General features: G+C 37.7%; 1 protein-coding gene across 1 annotated transcript in view; it reads left to right on the forward strand.

The window, feature by feature from the left end:
• The window catches only part of LOC126203275 (signal peptide peptidase-like 3), a 99,084-nt gene extending 82,231 nt beyond the window's left edge, over positions 1 to 16,853 (forward strand). The window contains exons 8-11 of the mRNA XM_049937531.1: positions 1,150 to 1,301; positions 4,069 to 4,352; positions 8,997 to 9,141; positions 14,480 to 16,853. Of these exons, the coding sequence (XP_049793488.1) occupies positions 1,150 to 1,301; positions 4,069 to 4,352; positions 8,997 to 9,141; positions 14,480 to 14,548 (650 nt within the window). The 3' untranslated portion in view covers positions 14,549 to 16,853. The remainder of the gene's footprint in view (positions 1 to 1,149; positions 1,302 to 4,068; positions 4,353 to 8,996; positions 9,142 to 14,479) is intronic.
• The last annotated feature ends 1,578 nt before the right edge of the window (positions 16,854 to 18,431 follow it).

The following is an 18,431-nucleotide window of genomic DNA, read 5'->3' on the forward strand; positions in this document are numbered from 1 at the left end:
TAACCTACAGTATTAGTGCAGGATGTAGGAGTTCGCAACAAGAACAATCTTAAACTAAGGTATGCATAGCTACCAATTTACACCAATAGCCTTCAACATTTCGTGTGGATATTGAAAGTGCATGTTACAACGTGTTGCCAATATTGTGTGTGTGTATGGTGAGAGGCAACTTTCTGTTTCACAATATTGTTACATTCCATTCTGGATTTTCCATTGTCCAAAATTTGTTCTTGCATTTTGTGTTGAAATGGGAAGTTCTGTTTCTTTTATAGAAACTCATATTGTCAGCCACAAATCTTGTGAGTGAGTAGCTTTACTGTGAGATCAGTAAGAGGCCTAAGCTCATAAAATGGTAGCCTATGTAGCTTCATGAATTAACACTATTATGTTGCTCTGGTGGATCACTTTTGGATTGAAGAGCATTGTTTTTGCCTGATCTGGGCTGCCTCTAAACATTTCATATGACATAAAGGAGGGAATCATGTAATGTAACCAGTTTAAGTGTGAAATTATTGCTGACTGTGGATAGTCATCTGATCTTAATCGTAGCTGCAACCAGCTTGAGCTGGAGGTCACGAATATCTGCTTTCCATGGGAACCTATTATCCCCCCTTAGACCTAGGAGTCTTGAGTTCACTGTAGTGTCAGTGGAATTGTTTATAAGCTACAGGATCACTAAACCATATGGGAGAGAATTCAATGTACTGTCCACCTCTGAATGCCACTAACTACCCAACATGTTCTGACCCACTCCCAGATTCCACCCCACCTCACCCAGGCTCTGCTTTGCTGACATCCTCCATATGCAACATTACCTGTGATTTCCTCCCAAGCCCTAATTAAACACAGAACACCTTATTGACCTATCCAATGAGAAACGTAATTCTGCAGAAGTTCAGAACTTTTTCAAAAGTTGCACTTTCAGCCCCATGATGAAATTCAATCATGCTGGGCTGATTAAAGATCTACTCTCCTCTTTACACAGACTATACAATGTGAACACTTTTCTTGCCACAAACCCTGTCACTGCTCCCCACCCCAAGTTACTATTTCCCCAATCTTTTTACGACCACAGAATCTTTTATTCCTTGATGTAAGCTGAATGGATTTGCGCTCATTTCTGAATTTCAAATAATTTTTCTGTTTCAGCAATGGGTATGGGACTGTGCGTCGCGTTTATTGCATTTGTGCGTCTGCCCAGTCTGAAAGTGTCGACACTTTTGCTGACTGGACTGCTTATATATGATGTCTTCTGGGTTTTCTTCTCGTCATATATCTTCAACACGAATGTCATGGTCAAGGTAATGTTTAATAGCAATTTATTATAATTATAAATATGAGATTTTACATTATGCTATATAGCTCATACTGTAATATGTGGTGGCTGGTATTTACAATAGTAGACTTTGCATCAGACCATGGTTAGTGATATGTTTATGAGAGTTATCTACAGAGCTACCTAGATATGGCAGCTTTCATTACACTTCTAAAGTCAGTGAAGTTTCTGTTATGCTGAATTTGTTGTTTGTTTGTTTGTTTGTTTGTTTTATGGCCATAGTTGTAGCAACCATGCAGCAGCAGTCAAAACTTAATGTATAATGCAAGTGAATAAATAGAAATAATACATTGTTACTAGTTATGAAAATAAGTTTGGAGAACCTTGTCATGGCAGTAATGAAAATTGGAAGGAAAAGTTATAGAATAATAGGAAAGGCTAAGAAAATGGAACATAAATGAAGAAGAGTAAGACAAAGACAAAAAGGAAAAACCCATACGCCCTCACCACACCACACCCTCATCCAATATTGTACAGTGTAAAGGTACACAGCTAGACTTGACTGAGTAACTCTTTTCACCAACTTGTCTGCATTTCTTTCACAAAATAGTGAATGTACTAGACATGTGTAGCGTGCTCTGATTGTCAAAAGACTTGAGTCAGGTGTTGTAAATTTGTGACATTTTTCTCCATGTAGAAATAAAATTACTTAAGTTCATGGGTCCACCTTTAAAGTAAATTTTGGAACAGGCCTGACGAAGATTTGTGCTCCTGGGGCACGCTCGCGTTCTGCGAGTACAGTTGGTTCTACTCGGTGCTCTGGTTTTCCCAACCACTGCACTCTTCCACACAGGTGTGGGACTGAGATGGCAATATGCCAAAGGCTGCACACCTGTGAAACTTAAAACATGTTTGCAATGCGGTGCAACTACTTCTAAGAGTCGATCATTGTAGCATAATTTTATAAGTGGGATTTTATCACGTTTATTTTCAACTTTTGTTGCCAAAGCAGTAACTTTTATTACTGCAGTAAAGAAGTATATTAAGATAGTGGTAAAATGGCCAGCAGAATTACAAAAATCTTTACATACAGTCTGTTAACAGTAAGTTGTGGTGTATATACATTTATGCCACATTTGGATTTTAGAATATGTAATATACATGGTCCTATGGTTTGTGATATAGTCAGACATATGGAGTTATGCAGACTAAAATCTTTTAAACTCTAACATTGATGATTGGGCTTCATCAATTTCATAAGGGGGGTGGGGGGTCACTCATGTATGTTGAATCAAACACTGAAATAAAGTGACTGGCCAGTGCAGTCGAGGATACTGCTCCTCACCCCTTGGCGCCACTCAGAGTGCTAGGCAGGAGTGTGGTCAGAGCGCTCTTGCTTGTAAAGCACTGTTTGGCCAGGCCTGTTTAATAATGTGTTAAGAGGCAGTTGTGAGAATGTTTTTTGAATGTTTATGACTGCTTTTTGTGCACAGAAAATTAGGATTTTATCAAATAATGCTGTAAAATAAATAATTTTTTTGCTAATGAAAATATGAGAAAAATTACGAGTGTTGTCCAGAAAGTAATGCACCATTTTTTTCCCTTCAACAGTTCTGTATTGAATGTAATGAGAATTAGACACACAAAATAATGATGTTTATCTACACACCCTATTTTTCCATGTAATCTCCATCCCGTTTTATGGCCTTCATCCAACGCGAAACAAGAGCGTGTATGTCCCATCGGTACCAATTCTTGTCCTAGTGGCGGAGCCAGTGCTTCACTGTGTGAACTTCCTATGCTGATTGACAGATGCAGTGCCAAATACCGAGTCATAATGTGTCTGTCCTTGAGAATGACAACATCAGCTCACTGCAACATGTCAGGTGTGACAGCTGTGAATAGACTCCCCGACCACTGCAAATCACAGAAATCCACAAACCGCCTTCTGATGACCTCACCCTCTGTGCCCAGTGACTGACCTTACTTCTGTTGACAGCAGATGCTCCATAGACTTGGCACAAGCATTTGTGAATATTCCCCACAATTTCTTTTTCTCCAATGAGAAATTCGATGATGGCACATTGCTTGTAATCACCTACAGACACTATTTCAAAACTTGTCCTGCAGCTATGTTATCTGTCGGAAGTGATGGAAACGTGGCGCTTTCACTCGGGAGACTTCAAACAATACATAAGTAATGTTGCGCATTTGTAGCATTGTTTTTAGCTGAGAAAAAAAAATGCAGTGGATTACTTTCTAAGCCACCCTCATATTATAGGCTTCTGCATTTACAGCCAGAAGAGATTTGTCCTTTTTAACAGTTAAAATAACATGCTAAAATAGTTTCTAGGCAGATAGCTGTACATGAATCTTGAAAAAGCAATTAATAAAGTAATTTTCTTAGATGTGTGACTTGGTGACCAAGTGGGTAAGTGTCACACTGCAAATTCAAGGCTCATAATCTGATCTGCAGTCAGCCCTCTGCTTTTTCTCTGTTGCAAAAGATGAAAAGATTTCAACATGTAACCATACGTATTGTGTGTGAAAAATGGCAGGGTACACTTTGGTTCAGATTAGGTATTAAGTTTTAGGTTCTGTCACTAGCAGCTCAAAATTTCAAAGCTGAAGAACGCAGTGCTATAAATCCTCTAACAGGACCAAGTATTGTAGTTTTGTTACAAATTGTACAGTTGTACCTTAGTTAGTTTTTATTTCCCCAGTGATTCATATGAACTTTATGTTCTGTAAGTAATTAATAATTCTGGCCTTTTTCATGTTGATGTTTCAAGGTTGCTACACGGCCAGCAGAAAACCCAGTTGGCCTCGTTGCGCGAAAGCTTCACCTGGGAGGAATGGGAGGAGTGCGTGAAGCGCCAAAGCTCTCTCTGCCGGGGAAACTAGTGTTCCCATCACTCCACCATGCTGGCCACTTCTCTATGCTGGGCCTAGGAGATGTGGTCATGCCTGGTCTTCTGCTCTGCTTTGTGTTGAGATACGACGCATATAAAAAATCCCAGCTGCTGCATCTAGCTGACACGGGAGTACCACCCCCAAGGCAGTTCAGTAAACTAAGGTATATTCGCATCTGTAATCCAAATCTGGCTTGTACCAGATTCATAAATTTTTTTGACTATGCGAAAGTTGAACAGCTATCTATAATTACAAATTAAACCAAAATGAGGTTATGCAACCACTCACCTGCAGCTGGTGTGTGGCACATAGAAACATGATACAAAAGACCCTCTGTTGTTGCGTGCTTCTGTATGTCACTCATCAATCAGGTACAGTTGATTTATGGTTGATTTCCTTATTTTTGTGTGTTGTTTTCTTTCTGTAACTTATGTTATTGTAATGTGACACAACATTTACAGTGGAAAGTGCGAAAATTACAGTATTTGTTTGGAGAACATTTAGTAGACAATTAAAACAGCTGAAAGAATTCCTTCTTGAGTAAAAGGAAAATAAAATTGTCTTGAACTGAATAATTAATTATGTAAGTGTATTCTATTTACGTTAATATTTTGTCCCGTTGTGAAAAATTTATTTCTTTTGGTGTCAGTATGAAATTCCACTGTGTCTTGAGATGCTCTGTAGTTGATTCATACAATATAATTTTTCTGTTCTTTTACAATATTATGAAAAAGGAAGTTGCTACTCACTATATAGCAGAGGTGCTGAGTTGCATATGGGTGCAACAAAAACAATATAAGCTTCCGGCCAACAAGGCCTTTTTCGGAAACACACACACACACACACACACACACACACACACACACACACAGTCTCTGGCAGCTAAAGCCACACTGTGGCTTCAGCTGCCAGAGGCTGCAGTCATGTGTGAGAGTTGCATTTGTGTGCGTGCGTGTGTTGTCTATTTTCAACAAAGCCATTGTTGGCTGAAAGCTTATATTGTGACATCTTTTTATCGTGCCTATCTGCAACTTAGCATCTCCGTTATATTGTGAGTAGCAACTTTCGTTTTCATAATATTGTTACATTCTGTCCTGGATTTTCCTTTGTTTGACATTCTACTCTTTTATTTCGTAGTAGTGTGCCATTTTTCCATGATGTGACAGTGATATAGCATTTAGGTGGTATAATCTGTTTTTGTTGGTACTTGGTTAACCATGAGTTCACAGTAGAATTAAAATAGTTTTTTTTTTAGATTAGAATTTGAGCCTGGACTAGTTTGTTTTGTTACAGTGCTCTTAAGGAACAAACCTTTAGCAGTTGTTACACTATTATCCATCTTTCTTACTCATAGAGCACTGTATCACCAAGAAATGCAGCAGATCCTGTGTAGTATTTGAAAATTTTGAGAGAAGTACTGGGATATTGAAAATTTGTTTTACATGTCTGCAAATACATCTGTGTTGTTGTTATATCTTTGAGAATTTCACTGTGTGAAGAATGACAGAAACCTGCAGTGATATGTCTGGTGAATATAGTAACCATTGTGTACAAAATGTAGGTGCTATAAATCAGTGTTTTTGACAACATTTGTCTAAAAGTAATGGCCTATTTACACAATAATTAACTTTCAGAACAACCCCGAAAATTGAATGACAGTGATGTCATCAAATTGACCAATACTTAAAACCAGATCGTTATATCCTGATGGTTTGTAAATTTTAGATATAATGGACACGCTTGGAGTGGTGGCATAATTTGTCTGGATTTACAGTGCTAGTCTAATTTGGTGATTTTTGCATCTGTCTTCAGAAGTAATGTAGTAGTTTATAAATAACTGTCCTGCTTTGTTGTAACATTTGATTTTATCTAAGTTATGAAGAGTCCACAGTATTGTTTAGTTGTGGCCAAAGCAAACATTTAGTTCCATTTTCTCCCGTTTTGCAAATGATGTAACTTGTTGTGTCATATTGCTACTGAGAATTAGTCCTCCAATAACACTTATGTCATGAATAGCTGTTTCCTCCATAGTTGCCATGGTGTGATTACTGCTAAAGGACAGAAATGGCTTGAGTACAAGTCTAATGTTGAGAGAAATCAATATGCTGCATTTACATCAGTGCTACACTGGCTTGTTTCCTACCTGCTACAGATCCATGATTATAATGAGTCTGACAGTGGCAGCACTGTGGTCGCTTCCTGTGTGTCATATCATTCTCTCTTACTGACGCATGCAGGAGTGTAGGGCTTGCCGTGTCATAGTGCAGAACGTGAGTGCACAATCTTACTGTTCTAAAGGACAATATGACCGATTATTGGGATCAGATAACCACAACAAAGTTATCCTTTGTGAGACTGTGGAGGGTGTAAGATGAAAATTAATTGATGCAGTCGACACAATTGCAGATGTGCCTCATTAGGGGAAGAGTGATGTTCGGAATAAATTCAGTGCTATAGTCCAAACTTCAGACAAGAAACATAAAAATCTCATCCAGTGACAACAAAGGGTTTTTATTCTTGTTTGTTCCACCTCCCACAAAAGAGAACATACGTGTTCCATCAACTGAAAACTGGGGGCTCTGCGAAGTTACTCTGATGCCCCTGTGACCAAAAATCGTGCTATTTCTGTAATTTCTCGGTCATGGCAACTTGGTTTATGGTCTAATACTGAGTTGTTTAGCTTTTTATTCTTTTCCATAACTTTTTCAAAAACTGCTGTGAATCTGTTTTAATAATTAATCACCATGTAGAGAGTACAGTTCATCATCGTGGCTATTTTCTTTTACTGTTGTCACAGACTCAGTAATGTGGCAGAAGTGTGTGGCCAATGTAATTGTAATTATAGTGCCCAGGAGTTGTGTATGTAGTGGCAGTGCTGCAAGTTCCCAGTTGTACTTGCAAACTCGTGTACTCACTTCCCATTCTATGGTGATAAAGTCCACTTCTGATTGACAACAGTCTACAGTGGCAAATTCTCAATTAAATGGGCTGCAACAGAAACTTGCAAGTAGAGTCTCTGAATGTAATAACACAACGGATTCAGAGATGACACCATAGGACCCATTGGCGATATTAAAACATGTGTACAGATCTCATTTCTGATATCTGATTATTGGAAGAAAGATATTTCTGGAATGAAGGTGAACAGAGGATGGGGATGAGGAATTATTAAAAGCCTATCAGCTGGGACATGAGAGAGGATCATAATTGAAGGGAAGTTGAAACTGAATAAGACAACTTCCAGTATATAATTTGGGCTTGATCTGGGCAGTATATGGTAGATTGTGAAGAAATAGTTCCATTTAAGGGAGCAGGTAAAGGACAGCTGATTCTCGATAATGTGGTTTTAAGATAATCTCAGTTCCAGATTTCTAAACCTGTGCTATGAGGTAGCTATCTGTAGAGCTGCTTTAGATATGTTGCTTTTGGCCAAAGCCTTCATCAGAAAAGAAAACACACACACATTCATACAAGGAATTGTATTAGTCATACAAAGGGTGGAAGGAGGGATCTACGTGGGAGACTTGTTTGTGAACAAGATTTTTGGGATAGTTGTGGGAAAGGAATGCTTGGGAGAACTGTTGGTGTAGGTGTCAAGAAATTCAGTGGTGGAGAAGATAAGTTTGCCATGGATACCTGGTCTGTAGGAAAAAGGGCATTTGATATGGAAATGCTGTTGCTAATTGGTTGTTTTTAATGGACTGTGGTTTAGATGGGGTTTAAGTGAGTGGAGGTCAGCGTGCAGGAAGGTGAATTTTAGCTGCATGCTGACACCTTCATGAAGTCGGTCAACATAAAACATCCCCCCCCCCCCTCTCATTTTTCATTATTCTTTATTTGTCAGATAGTTATAATTTTTAATAATGACCCTTTTTCTATCCTAATTCTTAACTGCAGTATTCATCTCTCCCAACTAAACTTAACTTTACTTGACACTCTGTCCTTATGTCGACACTGAAGCTGACACACTGTATCGTGTCTGACCTACTCTTTCTGACATCTCCCCTTTGTCTTTGTAGCGATAGTAAATCTTGACATGTACAGCGTGCTCATTTTTTTGGTATATAATTCAGTGCAAGACATAAAATTGAACCAGTGTGTTCCATTAGGTAACAACTAATATTTATCATGGAACAATGCAGTCTTATCCTAAGAAAAAGATTGGATGAATAACTATGACACAGTTAAATTGTAAATGCTACAAACTGTAAGCTGGTTTGAACCCACTTTAGGAAGTTACTTTTCAACTATTATAATGTACGTTACTGCACATGTGGGAAATATCTTGTTGATAATGTTATGAGGTTTTATTGAATTGGACTTTTTTTGGTAAATCCTGCTCCATTAAGTACACAGAAACTTTTAAATTAATAGTTAGGTTATAATTAATACAGTGATATTTCTTAGTATATGTCATTGAAATGTGTTGCAAATAAATAAAATGTATGTCACAGAATACATGGAACAGAACTATTGTAATATGAGTATTCTAGATGCCACTCAGTTGAAGTTCATCACTGATTTATATAACATTGATCTTGATGCGCCAACACTTTGTTAGAGTGTTGGAATACACACACATCTTGAAATAACACTCAAGACCTATGAAATAATGCAGTATGAAGTCCTATCAGTTTTTATAGATAATCCTTATGATCATTTGTAATAGATATTCAGCTCAGAAACAAATAGTTTTCCCATTATTAACGAGATATGTGAGTAGATACCGTGTAACAACAGTTTCAGATTTCTTACATTAATTAGTGTTAGCACCTTGAGTCTGAAGTTTGAATGTTACATGTTTCAGCTACTTCCATTGCTCTCTGATTGGTTACTTCCTTGGTTTGCTGACAGCAACAGTGTCATCGGAGGTGTTTAAAGCTGCGCAGCCTGCCCTTCTGTATCTTGTGCCGTTTACGCTGTTACCTCTGCTCACAATGGCCTATCTTAAGGTACGTATTAATGCAACAATTTATGCAAAGCATAGATAGCTGTCTGTGGCTGCAGCGTGTGTGTGCTTTCTACTTCAGAAGAAGGCCTTTTGGGAGAAATACTAAAATGTGTAGCAATCTCTGTCTGTGATTTAACATCTCCTCTATTGGTGAGCAGCAATCTATCCTTTCCGAAGTATTGTTATTCCATCCTGAACTTCCCATTGTTTGTTATGTATTAATTGAAGCTGAGTTGTGGTCACAATTATAAATTACTATATTATCAAACATTTATTTTTGAAACTGTGACTAGTTGTTTGAGTATAGATTTTTGGAACAGAAGGAAGTTTCAAAAGTTGTGAGAGCACATGAAAAATACCATTTAAATGTCATCTAAAAAGTACTCAGTAAAAAAGTGTGACTCTGAAGATAAATAATTAGAGAAAATGCTGAAATTATTTATTTATTCATGTGCTTTGGTTTCTGTTCCATAATTTATAATCCTAGTTTACTGTAACTTCTTGCTTGTGGTTGACACTTTAATTTTTGCAACAGTTTGCCATAAATTCAGATGTTTTCGAACTAACTGTTTGCAGTAAAAAGAAAAGTAATGAAAGAACTACATGTTCATTGGTATTTGTAGATTTATTTATTTATTTATTTGTTTTACAAAAAATTACATATTCGTTATGTTGTACATTTCACCTCATGGAACTTTTGTATAAAAGAATATTGTTGAAATATACACTGAGACATATTGCAACTTGATATTAATTTAGTGCAGAGCTCAACAACTGGTTCTTAATAGAGAAAAAGTAAAGTTGTGCAGAAACAAATTAATTTAACTACGTATGGAAATAGAAAGTTGCTGGTGGAATAGAAACAATTTAAGGAATGAGGGTAAAACCTCACTGAATTGGCACTTAAATCAAGACTGAGAACTTTTTGCTACCTTTAAGATGAAAACTGGCCTTGGGTTGGTAAGGCCAGTGTTGCTTCATTGTGTATGGCCAATAGTTCATTGTAAAATTTATGCTTCAGGCTATGTGCCTCCCACCAGTTCCAAAGAGCATTGATTAATGAAGCAATTGGGATGAACAGTTTGTATTCCCTCTGAAAACTGAAAGTGTGCCCAATTCTTCAGGCATAGTTACTTTTACTCCCAATACTTTTTGAACACTGACAGGGTAGAAAATTCACCAAAGTATGTAAGAAATACATAGCTATAATGTTACCTTAACATTAAACACTGTAGAATCATGTCATTTCAAGGTTTGGAGTAAATTGTGTAAGAGAGACAAAGAAAATGTTGGGCGAGAAGGAAAGAAGAAAGGAATGTGGACAGTTTGAATAACAAGTACACTGTTGTTGTTCTACTGATTTTTGTTTATTTCTATCTAGTTTTTGGTTTATCAAGCCATCTCCAGGAAACAACTGATAAGCATCTACAAGGGACTTGAGTTCTTTAGGTGTCCCTTGCAGATTTTTGACAGTTGTTTCCTGAAGATGGCCTAATAAGCCGAAAACTAGTTAGAAGCAAAACAAAAACAGTGTACTTGTTATTCAACCTTAAATATGGAATTGTTCTACCAAGAAGTAACAGAAGAATGCATAAATAAGAATATGAACAGTTTAATAATTTTAAATAGATAATGGTGGCTAGTTTGGTTTGACAAAGGTAATATGGGATTAAATGAGGTTAATTCACACGAAGAAGAGGGAGTGGTTGCTGAGTGGTTGACTCAGGCCTTAAGAGAAAGGACTGAAGAAAAGAAGACCGCTTATCAGAAATAGTTAAGCTCTAAAAGACAGTAAGATAGAGATCACTACAACACAATCTTTTCACTGCTGCAGACATGCTCTACGCATTCTGTGCTGAAGGTGGCTTTTGCTATGACTCTGCTGGTCACCAAATGCTGGTGCATGTGCTGAGAGACTGTGTTCCAGCCAATTTGAAATACTTCTCAGATTTTTCAAAAACTATTAGGTGATAAAATTTTATTTTTGCCTATCTTACAGTCTGATATCTTCACTCAATAAAGGACTGAAGTTCTTGTCTCTGTCAGCAAATTAATTAAAACCTTGCACACAGCTTTAAAGAGTTTGCAGAGATAAAACTTTGTGTATAGTTGATTTTAGATCACACTCAACAGTGAACAAAATGTAGGTAATGTATCAGAATTTTACTTAGAGTTGAGAGCAGAGATATCTCATTTTGTTCTCTGGTTATTGAGTTTTATATCAAGTAGATAGTTGCAAGCTACACGACCATTCATGTCCTTATGCATTGCGAATCATGTGGTCATAACAATGGTCGTATCTCAAAACTATTCAAGATATCAAAATGAGGTTTTAGCAAATGATAGCACCCAATGAGGCACATACGTTGTTTGATAAATACCCAAAACTTCGTTATTCATGGAGATATAGAAGTAGATCATCCGCACCAGTGAGGGGTTGGCATCTAGGGACAAATACAGATGTTTGTAGGAAAATCCAAGTGCCATGTGTATACACATCCACAGCACCTGGTGAATAGTGTAGCAGGATATGTACAGACATCCATAGCAGTGAAGGGGTTAAGAGAGTAAGGAGGATGGTTATCAGCTAAAGAGAAGCCATGGGATAAGAAAGTTGCTGATCTAGAACATTTAGTTGATACAACACGGCATCAGGGTCTTGGTGATTTGTGTATCAAATGAGAGTGCCTGCTAAAATTAGATGAGGAGCTAAAGTGATTGCCATTTATGAATGGAAGGCATGTTTTAAATATCTTATTGCAGAGCACAGGGAAGAGTTTTGAGAAGAGCAGAATGAAGTGGAGAGTTATCCTGTGCAAGAGGTGGCCAACAGTGAAGTTTATCAGGCCCTTCAAAAATAAAAACAATGGAAACGCAGCTGGTCATGGTGGCATAGTAGTGAAATTATTGAAGTATGAAGGACCTAAAGTGGTAATAGCACTTGTAACTATTTTTAATAAAATGGTTTAGGCAGATGAAGTATCTCAAGACTGGAAAACATCTTATATTACTGCCATGTATAAGAAAGGTGGCAGGAGATATCAGACTAATTACAGAGGAATAAATGTAATGGCTTAAGAGAGGAGGTTGTTCAGTAGTATAGTAAAGAATAGATTGCAAAAGGTTGTGAATATCATTGTATCTAAGGAAGAGTTAGGTATCATTGCTGGGAAAAGCTATGTTGATAACCCCTTTGGTGCATGCCATATGTGCAAGAAAATTATCACAATAAATTGAGATCTCTGTTGATTTAGAAAAGATGTATGATTCTGTGCAAGAAAGTTACTATGGGCAGCATTGAAAAATGTTTGAGTGGATGATGCATTAATAGAGTTGGTGAAATGGGTGTACCACAAATATGAGGAAGTTGTGAAATTTGGTGGGAAGATATCAGAAAGTGTGAAAACAAGTAAAGGCTTAAGAAAAGGATGTTCTAATTACCAGCCTTGTGTAAGTTGTATTTAGAAGTTGTTTTTGGTTACTGTAATAGACAGTGCAAAAGTTTTATCATGGTAGTACAGCATCAGCATTTACATTAATTACTGTTTGCCAACAATTGAGTACTTTTGGCTCTGAATTAGGTGTGAGAAAATTAATGGATGCTTATAGACAATGGTGACGAACAGACGTATGGATAAAACAGAATATTACTTTGGAAGTGGGCAAACTGAGGATTTTGATTGTGAGTTTGGCTGGGTAAGAAATGTTTTAAGTGTTCAAGTATCTGGGTTCACTAATCAGTAAGATCAGCCACTGTGAAGTGGACATATCCCACAGGATAAGTCAAGTGAGGGTAGCTATTAGATCATTAATGGTATCTTTTGGAGTTTCACACACTTCCTGGCGAACAAAGAAAGTAGTGCTATATGCTGTGGTTGGAAGCATCCTGACATACAGTTGAGAGTGCTGGACATTGAATGAAGAAAAGGGGGAGGGGATTGAGGCTGTCAGAATGGACGGGTTACTGTGGAGCATGAGGGTAACTTGCTTGGATTGACTGAGAAACGAAAATGCAAGAATGCAAAGGGATGCTGTGGAACCAGTCACATATAGGATTGATGCTAGAGTACTGAAATGGTATGGACATGGCTGATGGATGGAGGAACAATAATAGGTGCAGTGTTTGTGCAATTGGTGTCTGCCATGGAGGAGGAGCTGAGGCAGTGTGGAGGCGAACTATAGCCAAATCCATGGAAAGGAGAGGTCTATCAGAAAAAGATCATCAGGATATACGTCTGTGGAATCTAAGGACAGGCATCTAAGGACAGGCAACTGCTGATTAGTGGAAATGCCTGCTAAAGTAAAAGTAAGTACTTTACACAACAAAGGAATTATTTAAAATGAGAAACTGAAGAAAGTGTTGATATGAAAGAGATTGAGCAATAAAAACAAAAGAAAATAAGTATTTGTGTGTATTCTGCAGAACCCATTCTTAATACAGGCAAGTCCACACTAGATCATAAATTTACGTCTTCTTTTTTTCTTCCCCCAATGTAATAATTCTTTACACTGTATCTGCCCCCCCCTTCCTCCTCCACCCATCTCTGTGCCACACCCTTTGTGTCCCATACATTATCACATCAGATTTCACTTCTTTCGCTTCGTATTCCCACTTTAGTGTTCACATAAATAGTCCTCATTTGACAGTTTTCTCTAGCACAGTTCATAGTGTAAATTTTTTTTTGCACTGGAAGTGATATCATCATGACCATATGTTGTTGTGGTAGTAGTGGTGGTGGTGGTGGTAGTAGTAGTAGCAGTAGCAGTAGTAGTAGTAGTAGTAGTAGAAACTGCCTGTTGACTTCTGTCTCAGATTCTTTAGCCAATGTCGGCCGAAGAACTCGAGACAGAAACCAACAGGCAGTTTGTCAACAAGTGGCCATGAAAGCCTTAACAATTCTGTAATAATAAATATATCTGGCTGTCCTCGGAGAAGGATACCATTCTGATTTAAATGGTAAATTTCCTAGAGTGGTTAAGTAGATACTGCAATGCCAGTTACTCTAAAACTTGGTTTGAGAAACCATTTCTGTAAGACAATAGAAATGGAACCATAGAACAATGGAGTGGGGTGCTCATAACTTATCTTACCTCTCCTTCAGACTTACAGACATGAAGTAGATATGATTATTTCATTATTTGCAATTTTTAGCAGATACCTATACACAGATCTTCTAATGTCCTGGTAAGGGATGTTCCTCATAACTGAAAATATTAATAGAATAGTTTTATTTCATTATAAATGAACTGATATTGATTGCAGACAGTAATACAGTGTTTTGCCTAGAATAATTACTTGTCATCTGGAATTGTTTTGAAAGAATGGTATTTCATTGCAGGGTGATTTACGGAGAATGTGGAGTGAACCGTTCATCATACACCCACCATCAAAACACTTAGAAGTTTGACATGCCACAGTGCATCTTTGAATCTTACTGTTATGGTGGGTAGGCTCAGTGTTGTTATGGAAGTGTCAGAAGATTGGGATCAACTCTCAATGGTTAAGTGTCAAGCTGTTATTGCTGCATCTGTCACTGTCTGTGTTAGAATGTGAGATTCCTCAAATTGTGTGTTCACTACATCAGTGTTGGACGGAGTTTGTTACTCCACTTAAGACTTACCACTAAAGTATTCATTGTTTGCATCTCGCTGTTGGAAGTGAAATGAAACACAAGCATATTAGTGATTATCATCAAAGACTACACCATTCGACAACTGTGCTGTGTGTCATAACAAATGACCTTGTTTATTTATTCTACGTGTTTCATACAAATATGAAATACTGTTCACCCGGCAACATGTTACCGGTATGTGTGTGCGTGTGGGGTACTCCTAGTCACACAAAGAGGCTTAACCGAGTTTCTTCTCTAACCTTTACTTTTTATTGCTGCAGGATGTCCTCCAGCTACTTAACAATATTTGTGACTGTATTTTGCTGCTTGGATGAGATTCATGGTGGTTTCTCATTGTTAGATCAGTATTATAATAGTGCAAGATAAGCAGATGTGGAAAGAGCATTGTTTTTGTTTACCTGTTTTTTTTTATTTCTTGAAAGATTTGTTGGTACTGCTATTGTGACATGTACAAGCAATAATAAAAAGGCCATTAAAAGTTTTGTAATAATTGCTTTAAGTTTGCTTTGTTTGTGTCTTACAAAATATTGAAAGTTGATAATATTGAGAGAGATTTAGAACTACATTTCAAAAAAGTCACACACTGTAACTTGTCGTTTTGTTTTCAGAGCGGTGTTTCTTGACAGGTATACTGTAGACAGCAAAAATGTAACACATTATTAATTAAAACTGTTCAAGAACCAAATCTGTTTACAGTTTAGAACAGATGTATTTGATTTCGCATTCAATGTTTGGAGCACTTAAATTTTGAAGTTAACTGGGCATTGAAAACATTTCTTTACTTATCCAGTTAACTATGAGATGAGAAGTTATTACAATATTATGTCATATTACTTCAGTTTTTCAGCTTCTATATTTTGTAGTTGGTGTACAACTTAAAATTCTGTTCACCAGGCTGTGAGTGTTATTACCACTGTTTCTTTAGAATGTAACCAACTATCCATGATAATTTTCTTGTTTCTTGTATGTTTTATGAAATGAAGATGACAGCTAAATAGGGAATCCAGACCAGTCTGAAGATGAACCACACAGAAGTATGATCATGGTAGTTGCAGCAATATTTACTCTGGCCACCCCCCTCCCCCGAAGATATATACATGAAAGATGACCTTATTCTGACTCTTGTTTCCCTGAATTGTTTATTTTATATTGAAAAACAAAGTTACTTCAAATAAGTTACCTTGTTGGTAACTTCATATTGAAGTCTGCATTTAAGTGAAACAATGCCTCAAAGTTGTTATGAATAATGCTGATGGATTCTGTGCTCAATAATTTGGTCAGTTTTGCCAGCCTGGCATTCAATAACAATTGGACTTGGAGCTTAAACTGTACAGATAATGTTTGTTTTTAGATTATTTCTTATGGGTCACATGGACTTCAGACACTTAACCATAAATTAAGACACTATATTGTGTGATTTGGCAGCTTCTGTATGGTTCATCTGAACAGTGGATAACTTGGTTGAAATCTTTTTGACACCTGATTCTTAAATTTTATTCTGATTTCAGTTTCATGTGAAAATGTACTAATAAATGCACCCATAAGTATTTCACTGACAGATTTAGTTATATGGCTGCAGACTCATGTTTTAATTGATTCTGTTGCCCCATAATGTTATGTGAAGAATCTTGTGTAACTTGAGCATTTGAACTTTGTTTCTGATTTTTGTGTGTCAGGTGTGTGTTGCTGGAGGCTTTTGACTGACATATTTGTTATCTATTTTATGACAAAACTTCCTTTGATAACAACAGTAATGAACTCTATATCTTTCAGATAACACCATATCTATTATTGTTACCATATTGGTAGTACCAAAAAACTGTCAATGCTTCAGAATTTTTGGGAAGAGAATGTTATGTAAATTTTCCATTGCTTTTTTTTTCTCCCCAATTAAATGATTATTGTAGTTTATAATGATTGAAGAGACTGGTTGAGTGGTTATAAATTTGTGCCTCATATTGATAGGTTGTGAAAATTGTGCTGAATTATTACATTTAATTTTTTGTGTTTTGGGAATTATGCTGTACACAAATTTATTTGCAGAAAAGAGAAAGAGATTAAAAATATTGAACAGCTCCAATTTCCTAACTATTCACATTTCTATATATTATTTTTGCTGTGTATTTCTGTTCAAAGACCAAACAAAAATTTAGGCAGTAAAGTTGTGTTGATGTTTGTGAGAAACATAAAATGGCATTGTTTTTTAGGGTCTTAAGTGCATACTTGGACTCAGTTCCCCATTGTTTCCTCCACTATACCACTGACATTGCTGCAGCTGTTTCATTTCTAATCATGAGTCCTATTTCTTTTTTTGACAGTTTTAGAACAGTTGTAATATCCAGACACATATTGCATTTAACAGCATAGAGGAATACTTTCTAAACCCAAAGTTTGGTACAGATTTATTGATGACATCTTCATGATCTGGACTCACAGTGAAGAACAACTCCAGAATTTCCTCTCCAACCTCAACTCCTTTGGTTCCATCAGATTCACCTGGTCCTACTCTAAATCCCATGCCACTTTCCTTGACATTGACCTCCATCTGTCCAATCGCCAGCTTCACACGTCCGTCCACATCAAACCCACCAACAAGCAACAGTACCTCCATTATGACAGCTGCCACCCATTCCACATCAAACGGTCCCTTACCTACAACCTAGGTCTTCGTGGCAAACGAATCTGCTCCAGTCCGGAATCCCTGAACCATTACACCAACAACCTGAAAACAGCTTTCGCATCCCGCAACTACCCTCCCGACCTGGTACAGAAGCAAATAACCAGAGCCACTTCCTCATCCCTTCAAACCCAGAATCTCCCACAGAAGAACCCCAAAAGTGCCCCACTTGTGACAGGATACTTTCCGGGACTGGATCAGACTCTGAATGTGGCTCTCCAGCACTTCCTCAAATCCTGCCCTGAAATGAGATCCATCCTTCATGAAATCCTCCCCACTCCACCAAGAGTGTCTTTCCGCCGTCCACGTAACCTTCATAACCTCTTAGTTCATCCCTATGAAATCCCCAAACCACCTTCCCTACCCTCTGGCTCTTACCCTTGTAACCGCCCCCGGTGTAAAACCTGTCCCATGCACCCTCCCACCACCACCTACTCCAGTCCTGTAACCCGGAAGGTGTACACAATCAAAGGCAGAGCCACGTGTGAAAGCACCCACGTGATTTACCAACTGACCTGCCTACACTGTGAAGCTTTCTATGTGGGAATGACCAGCAACAAACTGTCCATTCGCATGAATGAATGGACACAGGCAGACAGTGTTTGTTGGTAATGAGGATCATCCTGTGGCTAAACATGCCTTGGTGCACGGCCAGCACATCTTGGCACAGTGTTACACCGTCCGTGTTATCTGGATACTTCCCACTAACACCAACGTGTCAGAACTCCGGAGATGGGAACTTGCCCTTCAGTATATCCTCTCTTCTCGTTATCTGCCAGGCCTCAACCTCCGCTAATTTCAAGTTGCCGCCACTCATACCTCACCTGTCTTTCAACAACATCTTTGCCTCTTTACTTCCGCCTCGACTGACATCTCTGCCCAAACTCTTTGCCTTTACAAATGTCTGCTTGTGTCTGTGTATGTGCGGATGGATATGTGTGTGTGTGCGAGTGTATACCTGTCCTTTTTTCCCCCTAAGGT

This window comes from Schistocerca nitens, chromosome 9 (assembly GCF_023898315.1).
Source record: "Schistocerca nitens isolate TAMUIC-IGC-003100 chromosome 9, iqSchNite1.1, whole genome shotgun sequence".
In the NCBI taxonomy this organism is placed as follows: Eukaryota; Metazoa; Arthropoda; class Insecta; order Orthoptera; family Acrididae; genus Schistocerca; species Schistocerca nitens.